The sequence below is a fragment of the Thalia democratica genome, chromosome 6 (assembly GCF_965202585.1).
Source record: "Thalia democratica chromosome 6, ktThaDemo2.hap1.1, whole genome shotgun sequence".
Lineage (NCBI taxonomy): Eukaryota > Metazoa > Chordata > Thaliacea > Salpida > Salpidae > Thalia > Thalia democratica.
This window is the reverse complement of record NC_139170.1, coordinates 63,702,969-63,724,563: the sequence shown is the minus strand read 5'-3', so window position 1 is coordinate 63,724,563 and position 21,595 is coordinate 63,702,969. Positions and strand designations below refer to the sequence as shown.

The following is a 21,595-nucleotide window of genomic DNA, read 5'->3' as shown; positions in this document are numbered from 1 at the left end:
CTAAACTATATCTCCGAACAAATTTCTTCTTGCAAATATCACATTCATGAGCTGTAATTTTACTATGGGTCAACATATGACAAGTCAAATCACCTTTCTTAGAAAATTTCTTCTCACAAACTTTACACCAATAATCTTTCTTACCCGTATGAATTAACATATGTCTTTTTACATTACCTTTAGTAGTAAAGTTTTTGTCACATAAAGAACATTTGAAGTTCTTATCTTTAGTATGAGTAACCATGTGCAGCTTCAAGTTACAATGGTACGTAAATTCTTTCAAACAAACTATACATTGAAATTCTTTCTTATCACCATGTACTTGTTTATGTCGATTTAATTTGCTTTTAGTGGTAAAACTTTTATCACAAATATCACATTTGAATGGCTTTTCTCCTATATGAACTCTTTGATGAGCAACCAAACTATGTTTAGCTGTAAATTTTTTATCACAAATAATACATTTGTATGGCTTTACTCCTGTATGAATTCTTTTGTGAATAACTAAATTATGTTTAGCTGTAAAACTTTTATTACAAATAATACATTTGTATGGATTTACTCCTGTATGAATTCTTTTGTGAATAACTAAATTATGTTTAGCTGTAAAACTTTTATCACAAATATCACAATTGTACGGCTTTTCTCCTGTATGAATTCTTTTGTAAATATGAAAAAGCGATTTATTTGAAACTTTTGTTGCAAACATCACAATACTTGTTTTGGTCATCAATTTTACTAATATCCATCTTTAATTTATCAAAATCTAAAAGCGTTTATAAATTAAATTCAAGGTATTCTCCCGTATGAACCAAATTGTATCTACTTATAAAGCTCTTTTCACACTTTTTGTAGGTAAAACTTTTTGCAATTGACTTAGACCTGTTAGTCTTATCTTTATCCATATTAAATAAACTAACCAGATACAAAAATACTGAAGTAAAGTTTTAAATTATTTTATGAAATGCAATAAATACATTTAAATAACCAAACTCTTCCAACTGAAACAGATTATTAGTTTAGAAATTAGGTAGATATTATTATTCTTAAGCATTTTGTACTTTTATCAAATATTTAACATTTAAACTTTTATTTTTAACTTAAACATAATTTCAGAAAATTTTAAACTTTTCTTAAATAATACGATATTATTATATTCAAAAAAACCTTAGATTTATTTCAATTAACTTACTTGTGTTTTTAATAATGTTAATAATGTTTGTACTAACATCTCGACAGCAAACAAACTTTGTAGTAAATTGTTCTTGAATTATGTTTATAAAAGTAATTTAATAACAAATGTTTTTTTGCTTTTTTGTTTCATTTTTAATCATGCTTTTTAAGATGTAAAAATTAAACTCAAGAACTACTAATTACTAAAATACTTAGATTGTTGCCTAAGTTACTTAAAACAACTATAATCTTGATTAATAAAATGTTTAAAAAATTAGCAAAAACTCTATTTTTATATTTTTTAATCAAAAATTTTTAAGAAACAATAATCTGTTACGTGAAAACATTGTGTAACGACCCGTAACGTACTTAATATTTCAAAATTAAACAAGAAATTCGTTAGGATAACAAAAATATTATGTTTGCTTTTTTACCGGTCATAAAGTATGAGATAGACTTTCTAAAAGTCTAACATTTAATAAATAAACAAAAGTAATTAAGTACATTTGTTTGAGGTATAAGAACTTTGAAAAAAAATTAAGAAAAAATATTAACATTTAAACTCGAGTTTTTATTTAATTTTAACTGTATAATTTTAAGATAAAATCATAATTAAGGTAAACAGTAATGTTGCTAGAATTTTAGTTTTCCCGATTTCTAGTGTTGCTATGCAAAGTGAAGTCTGAATACTTAAGAAATATTTGATAACTTTTTACTTATGAGAATTTGATGTAGTGCTCGAGTTACTTATGAGTAAATTAAGTTATTTGTTTTAACAAATGTTGTGAACACTAACTAACAAAATAACTAACAGAAATGTTCTTGTGAAAGTACTAAAATTAAGTTAAATGATTATTATCATAACATACTTTCAAAAAAACTTAAAACAAAAAAGATATTTCTTAATTAAATGACGTGCTCATAAAAAGTCATCGTGTGAAAATCTCTTCTAGTATAAATGATCCCTGATGTAACATTTTTTTGTGAAAAATTTGATACTTTGTATAAAAGGTACGCCTGTTAAAGTGATCCTTTATGCATTTCTGATATTTATCTGATAAAAGTACCAACATACAAAGTATAAATTATTATAAAATAGCAGTAGAGATTGAGAATAAACCAAGAAACCAAATATTTAGCCAAAATTATTACAAAGGATTTTTTTTTGTATTAGTTGTGTGCGTTATAACTATTTAAAAAGTCACTCTTTAAATCAAACGTTTTTTTTGTAATTATTGATACAGAATTGTATACTAACCCGTGTTTAATAAAATCACGTTAGAATTGCTAATAGTTTTGTTTACAAAACTTAAATTTTAGTTTATCTCATTAGATAGATATTTATTATTTCAAGTAGTAAAAAAAAGTTTGCTCCATTCAAACTTTTGAATATTTTAGTTATAAAACTGTTAAAAACAACTTTCATAGTTTGTTTATTATAAATACTAGTTTTTTTTATGTTTTATTTATGTGTAAGACATTTCTTAACTGTTTTACTCTTAATTTTTTTACTAAAAACATATTTCTTGTTAATTTTTATAATTTTTTGCTTAAGAAAAAAAATAACTAAAAAATACTACAGTTGCCCAAAATTGTCTTCAATAGGAAAAGAAAACGATACTTCTTGAATTAATTTAAAATTTCTAAATCTCTACAAATTTTTGCTTCTAATTTAGTCGAAGGTCTTTTTTATCGCATTTTAAAAAGAAAAATACTTTATAGAACTAAATTTGTCAACAGTTATAAAGGTTCTTTTAAAAGAAGTTTTTGTTATATGTATTTTTCACAATAAAATATGTTTGTTTTAAAATTAAAAGTTAAAAAAGTTATACTATTAAAAAAAAAATCCTTTTGTTGCTGCTTGGAGATAATTATTGAAAATCAGATATAAAGCTCATCAATTCTAATTTTTAAGTTTTATGAGTAAGAATAAAATATATTTACTATATTTGTTTGTAATAAACAGTCGGCTAAAACTGAATAAAAACTGTATATTATTTGATAGTTTGTATACTTGTAAAATATTTTATTAGATTTTTTAATTTCCTAATATAGAGATAATCAAAATGTAATCATTTATTTAATAATGAATTTAACAATTAAAGGTTAGTTGAGGTTTATTAAATTTTGAAATAGTTTAATATTTTGAACAAAAAAGTAAAAATTAAGAAAAAAAATTAAACATTAATCTTTATATGATACCAAGTATAAACTAAAATTTAAATAAAAGTTAAGTTTGTTAGTTTTCAAAAGTGTATTTAAGTAAATAACAAAACAAATATTAAAAAAATATAGACGTTTTGTATATAATGTGCTACTCATATTTTCTTTATAGTAAATATACCTTTAAAATAAAGATAAAAATTATGCTACTGAAGCAATTTAACATACGTAAAGCTTTTATAATTTTTAAAATTTTCATTAGACATTTTCTAAAAACAAAAGCAGATCGCTAAACAAACATAAAGTTATTAACAAAACAAGACCATCGTATAATAGTGTATAACTGTAAAATGTATTTTGCAAAGTTTTATATCATTATTAGATATTACTATTGTTATAACTTCAGTAGGTTAATTAATAAAACAAATTGCTAACTGTAAGTCTAATACAAATCAAATTTGAAAACTGTCCTCCAGTGCCGGTTACTCTATGCATTTATTAAGGCTTACAAATGATACAAGATCAGTTGTTATATCTTTGAGACACTTGAGTAGATTACTTACAGAGATTTAAGCGTCGTTAGCTTTGAAATAGAAAAAAAAACTGGTTGTGCAAAAACTGTTATTGAGGTTGGTACGTTGCATTCTTATAGGTACAAAATAAAACTCTTATGTAGATAGCATCTAAGCAACATGGTAAGTAGAAGATTTATGCCATCCAGATAGAAACTAAGCTAAACTTTTCCATTTTAATAAATAAGTATTTACGTCTTAGTTTTTATAAAAAAAAATTGGAATCTTTCTTTTTAATTAGACATTAACAAAAAACTGTTTTATCCACAGTTTTTCAAGTAATTTTTACTTACTCTATAGTCTTATATGCATGTTGTGTATTAGATTATAAGTTATTAAATTTATTTATATTTTTCTCTATATTTTTAAGTCTTTTGTATCTAAATTAACTTGTATACTAGTTAATTAAACTATTATTACGTATATAATAAGTATTGGATAAAGTGTATCTTAATTAACAAATAGAATCTAATATATATGGTAATTAACACTTAAATATTTTATTGCTGCGTATAAATTAATCTATTTTTATATTACAAATAACTCTTAATACTTAATCATTTATTATCTTACTATTGCGCTGGTTTATTTGATATTTTTCTGTTTTACATCAAATATGTTACCATGTATTTCACTATAAAATAAAAAGATTAAACTACAGTTCTAATTAACATCCCATTTAGAGCCTTTATGAGTTTAAAGATCTCTTTAAAGTCTAATCATTATATATAATTTGTTTTAACACTGTGAATGTTAAAATGTATAAATAATGGTAGACACCAGCGCTGAACTTTTGATAAAATAAATCAAATACCGTTACACTTTACGTTACAGCTTATGTTTAATTAAAAGTATGTTTTTTACTATGTATATTAGTTTATTTACTTACATTAATATACATTTGTTTTTTAAACAAGTAATAAAAACATAATTAACATTTAAGAAACTGTGCATCAGGCAATTAATACAAACAGTTGTTATATGTATATATGAAATTATATAAAAGACATTTTTGAATGTTAATTAGAAAAACCAAAACTATTTAAGCTTTCTAGCATTCGCAGTTTTCAGAAAAAAAAAACATAGTTCATATACTCTAAGCAATTACATAAAACATATAATTTAAATTTATTATAAAGTAAAATACTTGATACTTTTTACTTTTTAATACTAAATGAAAAGTACAACAAAAGCTGCAGATATACAAATAATAAATAATTTTGGAAAAATTATCTTTGAAAATTATACTTAAAGAAATGCAGGCTAAAGTTGTTTTAACTAGGTATTAGCAACTTATCTCAAATCGGAAACTTTATTCAAAAATTTTCGCTTATGGGCCTGAACTGTTAGTAGAAATTTTTTAAGCTAAAATAATAGAAAAAAAACTTTAAAAGTTCTCAAATTTATAATATGAGGCAACATTGAATTTGAATGAACATTATTAAACCTTTACTGTGAACCCTAAATACTTTTAGAGCACACTTAAAACTTTATTATTATAGAAATACTATTATTTATTTTCATAAAATTTGTTTACAAACTATTAGAAGAAAAGGGGACAGATATTTTAGCAGAATGATTTGGCTCGAGGTCCTTATGTTGCCAACCACTATTTATTTGAAACCTTTCATAATTAAATTCATTAAAGTACGTACTTTCATAATTAAAAAAAAGTCAATTAGAGGTATGCTTACCATAAAAGTTTTATACAAACTTTTTTGTTTTTTTCAGTTTGTTTGTTTTAAACGATGAATAATACTGTTGTTATTAAAAATAAAAGTATCACTTGCGATGTTTGTAATAAAATTTTCAAAACCAAAACCTACTTAAAAGTCCACAAAAAAGTTCATTACAAAGGAAATTCACACAATTGTGATGTCTGCGGCAAGAGGTATACCATAAAAAGTAACTTGACACGACATATGCTAGTACATAGTGGCAGGAAAGATTTTCAATGTCGTGTTTGTCTCAAAGATTTTTATCAAAAATGGAGTTTAAACAGACACATGCTAACTCACACTAAAGAGAAACCATTCCAATGCAACCAAAGTGACAAAAGTTTTGCTCAAAATGCTCATGTGAAAACACATATGTTACTTCATACTGGTAAAAAAGAGTTTCAGTGCGAAGTTTGTAATAAGAAGTTTTCTCGTAAAGACAGTTTAAAAAAACATATGTTGACTTACACAAAAGTAAAAGCTCATGAATGTGATATATGCAAGAAGAAATTTTAACATAAAAGTAATTTAGTCACACACTTTAGAATTCATTTAGGAGAAAAGCCTTATGGTTGTGGAAAATGTGGAAAATGGTTTACTAAAAGTTCTGGTCGAGACTACCATATACGTACTCATCATTAGGACCTAAGTAAGGAGCAACAATCAAAACTGAAATTTCAAATACAGAGGAGCATTGTTTATGACTATCTAAACACAATATCTGAATACAACTCTAAATATTGTTAGCGGTTGAACTGTTTTGAAACTAAATCTTTAGGAAAACAGTGTAAAACTTATTTTGATTTATAATTTTGATTAGCAATATTTATAAGTTTACAGTAATTCGTTGATTCTTTTCAATTAAACAGCTATAACATCTGGAACTATTTGCACATCAAAATATTTCATTTAAAAGTAAAATAAATTAACTTAAAAATTTCGAAATATGAGATTAGTTTATCTTAAATAAAGAAAAGTAAGCTGTAAAGAGTAATCGTAAAAAATGTCGTACATTAATTTTTTTACAACAACTTAAATACTGAACGTAACTATTTCAATTTGGTTTTCTGACTATAAATAAGATTTTGATTTGTGGGATAATTAAAAAAATTTAAATTAAAAAGCTTTACAAAATATTGATGAAGTACTAAATTCTTTTTTATCTTAACAACCAAATTATCTTAATTTATTCACTTTTTTTTGTGGCATAACTAAGAACAATCAACTTAGTATACTTCAAAGTAACTAATGCTTTGTTATGTTCCATGATGTAAAGCTATAAAAGTTTTATTCAAGCATAAGATCGGGGAATTTTATTAAAATGCTATATTCTACCATCAACAGTAAAGCTAATTAAAGTAAAAGGTTTAATGCATTATGTTTTAAAAAATAAAATATTTAATACTACCATTTTATCGTTACGTAACAATACAACGAAACAAACGAGCTAGCATAAAGAAATTTTATTAATCAAGCTAAAGAATATCATTAAATGTTCCTAACATACCTCTTTCACATAGAAAAGAGAAAAATGTTGACTAAAAAATGAATTTTAACAAGTTCAGCAGCTATATTTTACGTTTTACTCATTATTTACCATGTTGATATTTTAACAAGTTTGTTTAAATGCAGTTATTTAACTTACTTTATATATTTTTTTAGTTACATTTAATAAAAAGCAAAAATATAATAAAAGGACTTAGAACTTTTAAAAATAACTACAGTTTGTAACTATATAACTAGTATAATAACTTATAGCATGTGCTCTATGATTCCAAGTAGCACTTACTATATTACCTTAGTTTCTGCTGAAAGTTTAAAAAGATTTTTGATTTAAACTTATCTTGTGCTTTTTCGTTTTTCAATTTAACAAGTCTTTATGAGGGTTTGTATTTACGTTTTAATCCTTAAGTTTAACTACTTACTGAAATTCTAACAATAACAATATCAATACTATAAAACTGCTCGTAACATTGATAACTAAAGGACACATACGATCCTTAAAAGTAAACAAAAGAAAATTTAAGACTTCAAATAAAAGCTGTAAATATTTATTGTATTTTTAATATTTCAATTCTAATAAATACCGTATTTTACTGTAAAATAGAAAACAAAATCATTCGTTTTAAAAATTTTACCCTACACCGGGTCGTTGAACCTGAATTTTTCTTTTTTTTGTGATCTAATAAATTTAACAACATACGTGATTTATATTGTTTATAAACGAAAATAAATATACTAAAACTAACATATTCAGTTATGTTTTTCAATTTATTTAAATTATTAGATCAAATATCTAACTTCGTTACAACGAAACAAGTAAGCAAGTAAACAGGAGTAAGCAGATCAAGTAAGCGGGGTAATAATTAAAAATAACTTAATTTATTTTGAAAAGCATATTTAATTGTAACAATATAAAAATTTGTTACTAAATACTAAAACGCTTAAAGTTCTTGGCCATTAAATGCCGGTAAAAAGTTTTCTTTTTAATACTACTTCATAAATTGTTTTTTTTTTCAATTTTAATTCCAGCATAGGCCAGTAAAATCCGTTTTGGAAATTTCTTTTAATTACAATTCTTAATTTTCATCAATCTCAATTAGATACCTCGGTACCACAAAACTTTCATCTGCTAAATACTCATCTTGCGAAGTAAACTCATCGTGAGGAATGTTCCTGTATTTTCTACCTTGTAAATCTTCTTTGTAATCTGATTCTGTTGGTTGCTTACTTTCCTTAAGCACGTGCTTTTCAAATTCGTTCTTTGATTTAATACTGATGTCTTCTTTGTTATCAAAGTTGTTATGAACTATTAGTTTCAAGTTTTCTGATTTAAGGATTTCGTTAGCAAATATGCTAATTTTATTGTCGTCTAAATACTTATTCTTAAATGAGCTAGCATAATAGAGTGCAGTTTGAGAACAGTCAGTCATATACACTCCTTTTCCAAACCATCCTTCTTGAGAGTTTTTGAAACCTTCTTTTAATATCATCTTAGCCCACTTCTTCTTTGTTCCGTGAAACAACATTAAATTACCGCGTTTTTCTTCTTTTGGTTCTTTTTGATTATTTTCTTTTATCTTGTATACTTTAAAATTTTTTGTTTTTGTCGTACCATAATTATCTGTTTTGTCGAATGTCGTAAAATAGATGCTTTTGATAAACTTGTATTCATCTGAGTTCGAAGGTAGCTCATCTCGCTTATATATGTAAGTTTCACTTGAGTTCCTTTTTGTTGAAGACATTGCAAGTTTATATTTTTCAGTAGTTTCTTAAATACAAATAAATTATTTTTTTTTAAAGTTATCAGTTTATTCAACATTAAGGAAAGCAGTTCATAAAAAAACTTGAATTACAAAATCTCAAAATTTTAACAATTATAAAAATAGTTATATAAATTTACCAGTGTAAGAAAATAATAATTTCTATTATTATTAAAAGTTTTACATAAGTATTACCCCATTATCATTTTGGTTATAACTTGTTGGAACGTTTTGAAGGATATCAATCAGTATAAAAGGTGCAAATAGTTTTCTATTTTGTTCTATTCTTTAAATATTAAATCTTTTTAACTATAAAACTATTTTCCAGCATTACATTCAAGAAAAATATTGACTGGCCTTAGTTTAGCATAAGGTCTATCTCTATTTAACATTGCGATTTGTTTTTTTTAGTTAAAAACTTGTAACTAGACTAAATGTTTTGCAAGTCTTACTTATTTATGAAATTAACAATCAATAGTTTAGTATTTATAGAAAACTCACTAAGAATCTTATATTTTATAACAAAATTATATTAATTTTGTTAGTTAGTTTCCAATGTACCAAATTAAACTTTTTAAAGACACCAAAAAAAGAAGTGATGTTATTATAGTTTGTTTGATTAATTTATATTTAATAGTTAAAGTGACTACTTCAAAATATTTCTAAAATCTTCTAGACTAAAATCTTCTAGACAAATCCTCGGCAGGCAGTTGGTGCTCGCGGACCAAATTTCAAGCTTTAAAATATTTGCGGGCCGCAGTTTTAATTATAGTGACATATGAAAAATCTATTGGTTTTATATAAACAGAGTATAACGAAAGGTGTTTACATGACTTTATGTACCAATTAATTGCTAATAAAAAAACTTTTTTCATTTAAACGGTTTATTGAGCAATGCTTTCAAAATTTAACTAATTTCCTTGTCAAAACAAAATAAATACTCACAAAAACTAATTAATCAAACGCAATACGAGTAAACTAAAGAAGCAATCAATATAAAACTAATCAAATTAATCATAAAAACTAAAATAGATAATTAGAACAAAAATGGACTATTTAAAAAAGTTAATTGTAATTCTAGATCCTTTATCAGGACCTAGATGTTGATTAAGTTTAGGTTTAAGTTTTTTAATCATAATAGCCTCTACTGCAAGTAAAATATTTCTATTTTTACAAAATTTAATTACCTCAAAACAATTAAAAATATCATTATGATTCTGACAGATTCTACATTTTTCTATTGATTATCTGACAGATTCTATTGGTTTTAATAAAAGCTACACAAAAAAAAAGTTTTACTTTTATACAGTTTATTATTTATAACTATACATAAAATGCTTATGTAAATTATACACATAAATTAGATAAAATTTACATTGACTGATATACTTAAGACTTAGTAAACTAAATACTATCTTCAAAAATAAACAAGTTTAACTGAATACTTTAATTTTTATTTCAAAACTTAACTTTTTAAAAACATTCTTTTTTTTAAATCTTTAGATAATATCTCAAAAATAAAAAATCAACTTACTAATCTAATTAAATCTAATCATATTAAAACATTGTAGACTTTTTAGCTTCGATTATTAAAAAAAGGAAGTGGTTATTCTAAACTACCTGTACTATTACCGACAGCTATAAAAATTTACTTTAAATCTACTAATTTCTAGCTAAAAGTACTTATAACTTTTAATTGTTATAAAATTAAACAGTTTTATAAATAAAATATATTTTGGCCTGTTTATATTAAAAATTAAAAGAAGACGTTGTGTTTCGAACTGCTTTTATAAACTCACATTTAACTTTAGAAATTCTTTTTGTAACAATTAAAATCAATTTGCTTTATTATTTTTTCTAACGAACTTCATATCTAAATATTGTTCTCTATAATCAATTAAACCATCATAAGCTCGAGAAATTTATCTAGAGTCTTTCGTGGTATAATTTAACTTAACCATACAGGAATAATGTGAACATGCAGATTTATAATTAGACATTATATAATAAAATTATATATGTATAGATTGGTAAAAGGCTTAAATAAAATAGTTTTAAGTACTAACAACCTTGTGATTTTTTCGCTGTTGAAGCAACTACAAAACATACTTCTATTTGTTGTTTGAAATCTTAAAAATTTATTTTTTAAGAAATATTAGTTAAATTATATTTTTAGTAGTTTAAGTAAATAAGTTGTGTTTAGTTCTATGACAAATGTTTATTATTATTATTAAATTATTAAAACAAAAATTTTTTTTAGATATTTCGTAGTAAAAGTACTAAATTAAATATTTACAGCTCATATTTCAAAGTCTACAACCTTAACAACTGTTCTTTAATTTACTTTTTTTATTTGCTCTGGCGCAGGGATTCCAAAACTTACAAAAAAGCCCCTTTTAAAAAATTAAAAAAGCTATTGCCCACTCAAACAGGATTTCCCAAAAAACTACCATTAAAACCGATTAAGACTTTATTTTAGTGTCTAACTTTTGAGTTTGAATATCTAGTCTATGTTTCAATTTATGACCGCATGGCCCCCTGTGGTCCCTTTATTGCTCATGTACCCCGAGAGGGCCACTTTGGGAAACCCTTTGGGAAACTAGAGTCTAGTGTGAAATTATAAGAAACAAAAGTTCAACGCTTCAGTGCCCAATAGACATAAAAGTTATTAGAATTTTGACAACTTGTTGTAGACCCATGCTTTGTTAAGATATGAAATAAAATATTTTAAACCTAGTGATAGCCATTACTGGAAGTTAGCAAAAATAAACATTAATTCGATATTAATCATAACTATTTGTATTTATAAGCATATAATTCTATTTAATTATCTTTTTTTGTTATCTTAATATTTTTCATTTAATGACATTATTTTTTTTTAATTTAAACTATAAAAAACTAATTACTCTAAACTTTATTAAAACAAACGTTTTAAATTGCATTTCATTTAAAACTCGTAAAAAAATTTACTATTTGAAGTATATAAATTATTAGTAACGTGACAATGGAAAGAAACTATAAGGGTATATATAACCTTTGTAACTGAACAAAACAAAGTTCTTTTAGTTTGCACAGATTTGTTAACATGTTTTATCTGTTGAAAATAACTAAATATTAGGACATACCCTAATGTATAACGTTATAAATTGGTTCTTGAATAAACCATGTTGTAAAAATGTTATGCGTAACTAGGAACTAACTAGAAAAATTGCGCTCAACAAATTACAATGGCATACAACTATTTTAGTATAATCAAAAGTAGTAAATATACTTTTGTATAAAAACGAGTTATTAAATAATCTTTAGTTAATTTTTTGATTTCTGTTTTATTTTCACGTATAAAAATGACTCTTGATTGCAGGTTTGCAATAATTTTATAAATAGAGGTATTTAAACGATCGTTTTATCAACTTAAAAATTATGTTTAAATTAGTTTATGGTGATTTTTATACATAAATCTGTTAACTTTGCTAAAATTTATATAATAATAATTTATTATCTAAAATGTATACATTGTTCAACAAGTGTAAAGTGCTACTTCTAAATAAAAAGTCTTTTATTTGTCTTTAATTTACTAGAAAACAATAATGTTTTACTGATTTCAGTAATCCATTCATAGTCTTCGGTTTACGAAAAACGCTAATGTTTATTATTATTTATTTAAACTTCAATTTGGTTTTTTTGCACGTCTTTGAATTCACAACAGTTTAAGTTTATTTATGCAAGTATATAACTACTAAGCAACTATTTGTATTATACAAACTAATAGCTTGAATTTTTTTTATATAACAATATAAAACGTTGTTTAGATAGATCATTTATTTTATCAGCATGTTTTAGTTGGTTGACGTTTTATAATTAAATAGTTGTATAACGGGTCATGTGCAATTTGTTTAAATAAAATAAAACTATTTGATAATTATTAAAACTAATTAAGTCGCCATTTGTACTAAAACACATTTCAAGAATTTTATCGAGGTCTGTATTTTTTTCAATTCATTGTGACACTTTTTCACATGCCGAATTTCTTCAACACGAATTACTGTCGTTTGCAGCTATAAAAAAAGTAACCTTGGCTGATTCACAAACATTTGTGTTTGGTTTGATAAATATCAGTGGATCTGATTTAAGTCATCATGACATTCAAACTATTTAAAAAAAGTTATGCAGTTTTTCTTATACCAGTTCAAAAATAAATTCTTGAACCTGCGATGCATTGGGAACTTCAAAATAAAATCAGCACTTTATGGCATATAATAACTAAAAACTATAGTTTCATAACTAAAAAAATATTATACAACTTTTTTAATCATTTTTTAGGCATCTGCTGCAAAGCTAAATTTGGTAATTTCTCTAACTTTGCGAGAAATTTGTTTACTAATACATAACAAAGTATTTTGACTAAATTACCTTTACACAAAAACTTCTTTCTGCAAATATCACATTCATGAACTTTAACTTTTGTATGAGTCAGCATATGTTGTTCCAAATGACCTTTTCGAGAAAACTTCTTCTCACAAACTTCGCACTGATGTTCTTTTATACCAGTATGAGCTAACATGTGTGTTTTTACAGAACCTTTTGTAGTAAAGCTTTTATCACAAACTTCACATTTAAAGATTTTTTCTTTAGTGTGAGTAACCATGTGCCGATTTAAAACACTTTTTTGAGCAAATGATTTATGACAAACATAGCATTGAAAATCTTTCTTACCACTATGTACTAACATGTGTTTTGTTAAAATACCCTTTTGAGTAAAACTTTTATCACAAACTTCACATTCAAAGATTTTGTCTTTAGTATGAGTAACCATGTGCCGAGTTAAATCACTTTTTTGAGCAAAAGATTTTAAACAAACATGACATTGAAAATCTTTTTTACCACTATATACCAACATGTGTTTTGTTTATATTACCTTTTTGAGTAAAACTTTTATTACAAACTTCACACTTGTATGGCTTTTCTCCTGAATGAATTCTTTTATGCCTAGAAAGGCTTGTATTAATTGAAAAATTCTTACTACAAATTTCACATGATTTTGGTTTATCAACTGAATCATTATTTACACGCTTGTTATTAACCAAACTGCTACAAAACTGAAAAAATGTAAAAAGATATGTACATTTACGTTTAAGTGTATATATTTTGGTTAGTTTTTATTACAATTTACTATTTACATTACAAAGCATACAACATGCATAACTTTTTATGTAGTAAAATATTTAGTTTTTATGATAAATTATATTAACAATATTTTTAAAAAAAATTAAAACAAATTTTTTTTTTCCTATTTTTACATATACTAGTTCGACAATCGTAGATGACCTGTTAGATGGTTTTTAAGTTATGTACTAAAATCAGAATTCATCACCGATTGCTTAACACTTATCAAACAGTTTTGATTATGCAAAGAACTATAGTGATATTGACTTTTTAGTTGTAAGTAAAGCGCGTAATATTTATTATCCAATTTAAATATTAGCATTTATTTTCTAAATAAATTTCTGAAAAATATTTATTTAATGTTATTGGCTAGAATACTACATCTTTATTCTGAAAACTGTTAACGTTTATTTTTTAAACTATAATAATTTTGGTTTGACTTATTAACATTCACAGATGACACCTTTTAATTTTTTGCACAAAACATAGCATCTTTCTAAGTAATATCAGATCATTTATAATGCATAATTTCCTAAATGTTTATAATATTCTTAACACTTATTTTCAAAAATCAATATTAATAAACTTAATTAAGCTCTTTTTAACAATATTTTATGTCAACACTGTTGAGCCGAAATTATTTTTTTACATTAGTTTAAGTTGTGAGTAACTCTATAATTTAATATAAATATAAAACTTGATTGATCTTATTCTAATCATCAGTATTCTTACGAATTGTTTGTTATTAATTGAAAGTTATCCTTAAATCTGTACAAATCTTAAGTCTAAGTTGTTTATTACTCGTACAAAAATGGATTTATTACAAGTTAAATGTAGTTTTATGTTTAAGATGCAACATTTAATGTTGGACTAACTAAACGTACTAAGTAATAGTTTTAGTATAATCTTTGTTGATATAAAAGGGTTAAAAATTATGTTTGATTTGTATTAAATAAAATATAAGATATTTTAATAAGTTTTGTTAGTGTACTTATACATCAAACAAATGCAAATAAAAAAGATTTCAATTTATATAGTACCTCAAGTAGGTAAATTAATATACTTTAAAAATTGTATAACAAGAGTTCGGCAATCGTTGATGACCTGATAGATGGTCATTTAAATATCTACATACATTAGAGTTCATCACCAATTGTCTAACACTTATCAAGCAGTTCTGAGTGTCCAAAGAACTATATTGACGTTTTAGTTATAAGTAAAGCGCGTAATAGTTATCATTCAAGTGTTTTACAATCTTTAAGTATAAAACGTTTAAACCTAATTTATGAAAGCAACAATACATTATAGAGTAATCTATAAAAGGTGTTATTGTTGTTATTGTCGCTTATTCTATTATATGTAGTATTTGTTTCATTACTATATTTATACGTTTGCTTATCTTAGTTAAATTACTAATTGTTTTATTTCTAATCATATAATTATAAACTGTTAATCTATCTCTAATTAATTTTGTTTAAATATTTTCCGATGAAACCTCTGCTTATTTTTTTAAAATTTAATTTAAAATTAATTGCTAACAAAAGTAATTGATAATGGTTAGCTGAAATCGTTAGATGAAATCGTTAGTTTGTTTAATTAAAATGTTTTAGATTAAATCATGTCGCAAACTTCTGTTTAGTATATGTAGTACAAATAAGGTACATAATATACTTTAAAGTTTTATACTAACTAAGAGAAAAAAAAACAAGTCTGTTAACTCAAACTACATATATGCAACCATGATATTTTCAAATTTAATAAAAACTTATTATTTCAAAAACTGTTCAGTTTCTGGTAATTGATAATAATGCAATTTTTTGATGCTTAGTTTCAAAGAAATATAAATGAATTTTTACACGACTACAAGTGCTTAATATATATAAAAGTGGAAAAAAAAACTTGTGTTTTATTATGTTTTGTATATTATTAATAATTTTTAATCTTAAAAACTAAATAATTTACTACATGATAAGTTATGCAAGTTGTATGCTTTGTAATGTAAATTGTAAATGGAAATAAAAACTAACTAAATATACACACTTCAACGTAAATGTATATATCTTTTTACATTTTTTTCGTTTTTATAGCAGTATGGTTGATAATAAGCGTGTAAATAATGATTCAGTTGATAAACCAAAAACATGTGAAATTTGTGGTAAGAATTTTTCAATTAATACAAGCCTTACTAAGCATAAAAGAATTCATTCAGGAGAAAAGCCATACAAGTGTGAAGTTTGTAAAAAAAGTTTTACTCATAAAGGTCATTTATCAAAACACACGCTAGTACATAGTGGTAAAAAAGACTTTCAATGCTATGTTTGTTTGAAATCATTTGCTCAAAAAAGGTATTTAAATCGGCACATGGTTACTCACACAAAAGACAAAATCTTTAAATGTGAAGTTTGTGATAAAAGCTTTACTACAAAAAGTTGTGTAAAAACACATACGTTAGTTCATACTGGTATAAAAGAACATCAGTGCGAAGTTTGTAAGAAGAAGTTTTCTTTTAAACATATTCTAAAACAACATATGCTGACTCATACTAAAGTTGAAGATCATGAATGTGATATTTGCAAGAAAAAGTTTTCTCAGAGAAGTAGTTTAGTAAGACACTTTAGAATTCACTTAGGAGAAAAACCTTATGGTTGTGCTGAATGTGGAAAATGGTTTACTGATAGTTCTAATCGTAACTTACATATACGATCTCACCATAAAGATCTAAGTAAAGAAAAGCAACAAGAATTGAAGTGTAAAATACAGAGAAGTATTGTCTATGAATACCTTAAAACAATAGACGAATATAATTCTAATTATCCTAAATGTTAAAAAGTTTTTTCATAAGATAGAATGAGATTGAAAAATTCTGAACATATTTCAAATGATGTAGAAGAAATTTGAATACTAATCTACAATGATTTACTTATGTTTAAAATTTATATTTTCCTTGTACTAGTTGTATAATCTATAAAAACTATGATGCTTAGTAAATTTTAATTAATGTATAACTTAAACATACGTTAGCTCTAAGGACAGAAGTTAAAACATATATAATACTTTTAACTATTTTTAGTATTTTGTTGTTTGTTTCGCAATTTTAGTTCGTACAAATTTTAATAAAACAAAATTAAATTAGGAGTTGAGTTCATTTTTGTTAAAATAATGAACAGTTTTAAATATTTTTAAAATTAAATTTACGATTTTTATTTAAGGGATATTTTAAACTAGTTATTAAGTTCACAAGTTTTTGTAACTAAAATAAAGGCTAAAATAAAAGAAGAACTATAATAAAACAAAGTAGGTAAAATTGTTTTCCTAATTAATTTAATGTTTGATTAATTTATATTATTAAAATGATGAATTTTAAAGTTTAGAAGAAAAATATGTATTAAGTATAGATCAATTATTAAAGCTTTCTGATACTATACAAACACTTTTCAACAGTTTTTTATTCAATAATGCTTTTCTTTAATTAGGCGTTTTAAAATGGTTTCCTTTCTTCTAATATAATACTATTTTTGATGATGTAAGTATCGACGATAATGTTTATCACTTAAGACAATAGCAGCCACAAACACTGTTAAAATATCATTAAAGTCGAACATTTTTTAAGTATCAAAGGTTGTGCTAATACTTATAAAATATCTTGGCTAAATTTTAGTCATATCAAAAAGGTTTGACTGAATTAATTCAGACATTATTAATAATTAAACTTACATTCTGAATACTAATAGTTTATTTAAGTTGTGTCTCTTCTTTGTGAGTTTCAAATTTTGTCGTTTATATTCTTTTAAGTTTTTCACATACTTAGCAGTGATATAACAAGTCAGTTTTTAGTAACGGTGACTAAACAGTCATATAAAAAATTAGAGTGTTAATTATCTGTTTCTAGTTACTGAGTAACTAAACTGGGTTAAAAGTGGAAACTATAATATAATTATTTAGTTTGATAACTTATAAAACTAAACAAAATCTTAAATTATGCATTAGATAGACTACTTTTTGTTATAATTTTTATTCTATAGCAAATGTTATAACTATAGTTTAATCTTGTAAATGATTCATTTTACTGATTTGTACTTATGAAGCTTACAAACTTAATACTTTTACAGACAAATGTCTCGAGAATTTGTAATTCAAAAACGGTTTTTGAAGTTAAAATGATAACTTCAAACTTTTACTATATAAAATTCCTTTTTAAAAATTTGTTGCTTGTTACTTATAATATTATTTTTAATTAACCTTGTCTTTTCCATACAATTTTATTACTAAGTATTTTATATGATTTGTCGCTCATTGATAATAAAGATTACTAGTAACTTTAAGTATACAATTTTTTTTATAATTTTAAATTTATGACTACAAATTAAAGTTTGACAAGATAACAAATAGTTATTTAGAAATTAGTGAAAAAAAAATCCAAATATTACTTAATCAATTACTAAGTAGATTAAATTTATACAGTTGGACAAATTTTAAGAGTTAATTAATTAATTTAGTTTATTGAAATTTAGTTAAGACAGTTTTAAACGACTCTAAAATTACCTTTTTTAAAGTTGTTAATGTTAAACTTATTTGATTTCTCGATACTTTACATATAATATTTATTCAAAGATAGATATTGAATTACAGCTAAACTTCATGAAAGTTAGTCTCTTTCGACTTAATTAAGATATTAAGGATTTAAGTAGTTTAAACTTTATAACTTTCAGTTAAGAACAAAAAAGACATCGGCAAAAGTTCACAAAGCCTTAGCCTGGACTTTTGTATACCGTGAGACAAGTTTAAATTTAAATTTAGTATAAAGTTTTAATCACATCAAATCGATAATCAGACCTTTTTTTAAAACACTTATATTAAGTTAGACTATTTATGAAACAGTTTTTTTAATTAAAGATGTTTTAAATTATTTACTATTAGTACTTTAAATAAAGAAGCTAGACGTTTTTATTTTAATAAGTTAGGTTTTAATTAGTGATGTACCGGATTCTAAATAATCTAAGTTATTAGTAATGTAAGTAGTATAAAAACTACTATGTACGATAATGCAATTTTATATAACTAAATACTAACTCAGTTTTTGAATAGTTTGGTTTTGGTACTGGTTTTAATTAAAAAGTTTAAACATAACTGACTCATTTTCGAAAGAAGTTTATTGATTAATTTCGTTTAGCTCTCTTCGGAATAAAATTGTTAAAAACTATGAATATTATAGAGTAATTTTAGTTATATATAATGAATTTGAAAAGTCTAACAAAAAATAGTTACGTCATAAAGTAAAAAAATCTGTTTAGAAAAAATTTGAAAAATAGAATAGAATAGAGTTTTTCTGAACTAACTTGAAGTAATTTATAAGACAAAATTGCTAAAACAAAAACATTTAAAATAGTAGAAATTTTACCTGAAACTAAATTAAATAAAAAGCACATTAAAAATACGACAATAACGACAACAATAATACTACTAAATACCCTATTTGTAAAGTTTTAAATTGTAAAAATCTCTTTGTTTGCAAATTTTTGGCTCGCGAGTTCTTATAAACAAAGATTCTAGAACTGAAAGATGGTAGGTGTTTCTAGCTCGGGATAGGATTTCGAAAGCAGTAGGTTTTTTAGTAACTAGATCTGAATCGGCCGGATCTCTGTTAGGATCCGGCCGGACCCGGATCTAGACTTTTTTTTTCAAACACAATCCGGCCGGAACCGGATCCGGATTTTTTTTTATATCAAGATCCGGCCGGATTCGGATATCAGACAAAAATGGCAACATCCGGCCGGACCAGGACCCGGATAGTGAGTCCGGTACATCACTAGTTCTAATGTAACAATGTTTACTTTTTTAATGTTTGTAAACTAAATGTGAGGAATTAAGCTATGTTTAGTTTTACTCTAATAATATACACTGTTTGTAAACAGCTGAAAAAGTGTTTTTTTGTCTTTGATTTGTCAAGATTCGATTGATGTTTAAACAGGTTGCCATCTAAAAAATACGTTTCCACCTACAGTATGAAACAGAAAGAAGTAATAACTATGTTGAATTTAAGTTGTATGAAATATGTAACAATATATTTTATTAATTTATATATTTTATATTTTATGATTATGGAAGCTTAAAGTTTTTTTTGATGTTTTAAACAAACTTTCAAAAGTAAACCTTATTTAGTTGTTCATGAAATAATTCATACTGGAGATAAGCCATACAAATGTTTTAATTTTGTCAAAAAGTTTTCTCAAAAAGGTAGTCTAACATGAAGTATGTTGGTACATAGCGGTAAAAAAGACTATCAATGTCATGTCTGTTTAAAACCATTTTCTCAGAAAACTCTACTTACTAAAAATGAACATAACAAATTTACGAAATTATTATTGTCACTACTTTTATGTTAGTTTCCTTAATTATAAATCACGTGTTAAAAACTGTAATATTTCTAGCGTTTTTCACAAACCAAACATTTTTGTAACAATACTAAAGTTTCTGTCTTTATTAAAGAAATTTATATACACTTATGTGAAAGGTACACACTAGTTGAATACACAGGTACACACAGTTGAAATAAATTGTATTCATTTAATGTTTATAAAAGTAAATACAAACTATCGTAGCTTTTTTAAATTAATTTCAAGATTGCCGATAATAAGTAAAAATGATTAACTTTTTTTTAAATAATTTGATACTATTAGTACAAAATACAACTTTTTAGTTAGCTAAAACTTTTACAGTGTTATGAAATATAAAACTCGAGTTTTTCAGTCGTTGTCAAAGAGTTAGTAGTTTTTTGTATTGTTATGTAGTAGGTTTAAAATTACAATAAATTGTTGCGTGCGTTTTTAACCATTTTAAAGTTAGTTGAAACATATACGTTACTATTTTTCCTTAGTAGTTAAAATAGTGTTAATAAATTGTCGTGTGAATTGTACTTGTTTAAACTTTGCTGTAACGTTACTATAATTTATAACTTATTACTTTAATTCAAAAAAAAGTTATAACTATTTTGTTGTTTGAAAGTAACTATAGACCATACACTTTGTTTAAGTTAAAATGATTTTTTAACGAGACCGAAAGCTAACTTTGTACCTACTCTTAAAATATTTTGATTTATACTGATTTTACCACGAAGACCTTACAGCACATTATTATAAGCCGATTCACCCAGTTTGTAATTAAATTTTGTTTATACATTTACAAAGTTTTTAGTATTTCGTTAACAATATTATTAAATATACATTTCCCCAATCGTACTTAACATGCCGTTCACCCCTCATAACCATATTAGACCTGTAGGTTATAATGACAGCAGGTCAGACAAGTACATATGCAATGATTTAATCAAAATTTAATAAAAGTAAAACAACATAAATATTAAAGTGTAAAATCTGAATATAAACTACTTACACACAGTTCAATGAAATACTGATGCACAAAAGCTAAAATGATTGTTAAGTGATTGAAATTTAGACTTATAATCACGTCATAGTATTTTGTTCAAAAACATTACAATTTAAAATGCATGTGCGTTACATTGTAAATAAGATAACTTTTTTTTATG

The 21,595-nt window shown here is 24.3% G+C and overlaps 1 protein-coding gene across 1 annotated transcript; it reads right to left on the bottom strand.

The window, feature by feature from the left end:
* LOC145839303 (uncharacterized) lies at positions 1–21,317 on the bottom strand. The gene is made up of 5 exons (XM_082946900.1): positions 21,273–21,317; positions 13,814–13,985; positions 13,435–13,467; positions 479–648; positions 1–51 (listed from the first exon to the last, which is right to left on the bottom strand). Exons 1-5 carry the CDS (start codon positions 21,315–21,317, stop codon positions 1–3), a joined length of 471 nt encoding a protein of 156 aa, XP_082803026.1.
* Positions 21,318–21,595: the final 278 nt, after the last annotated feature.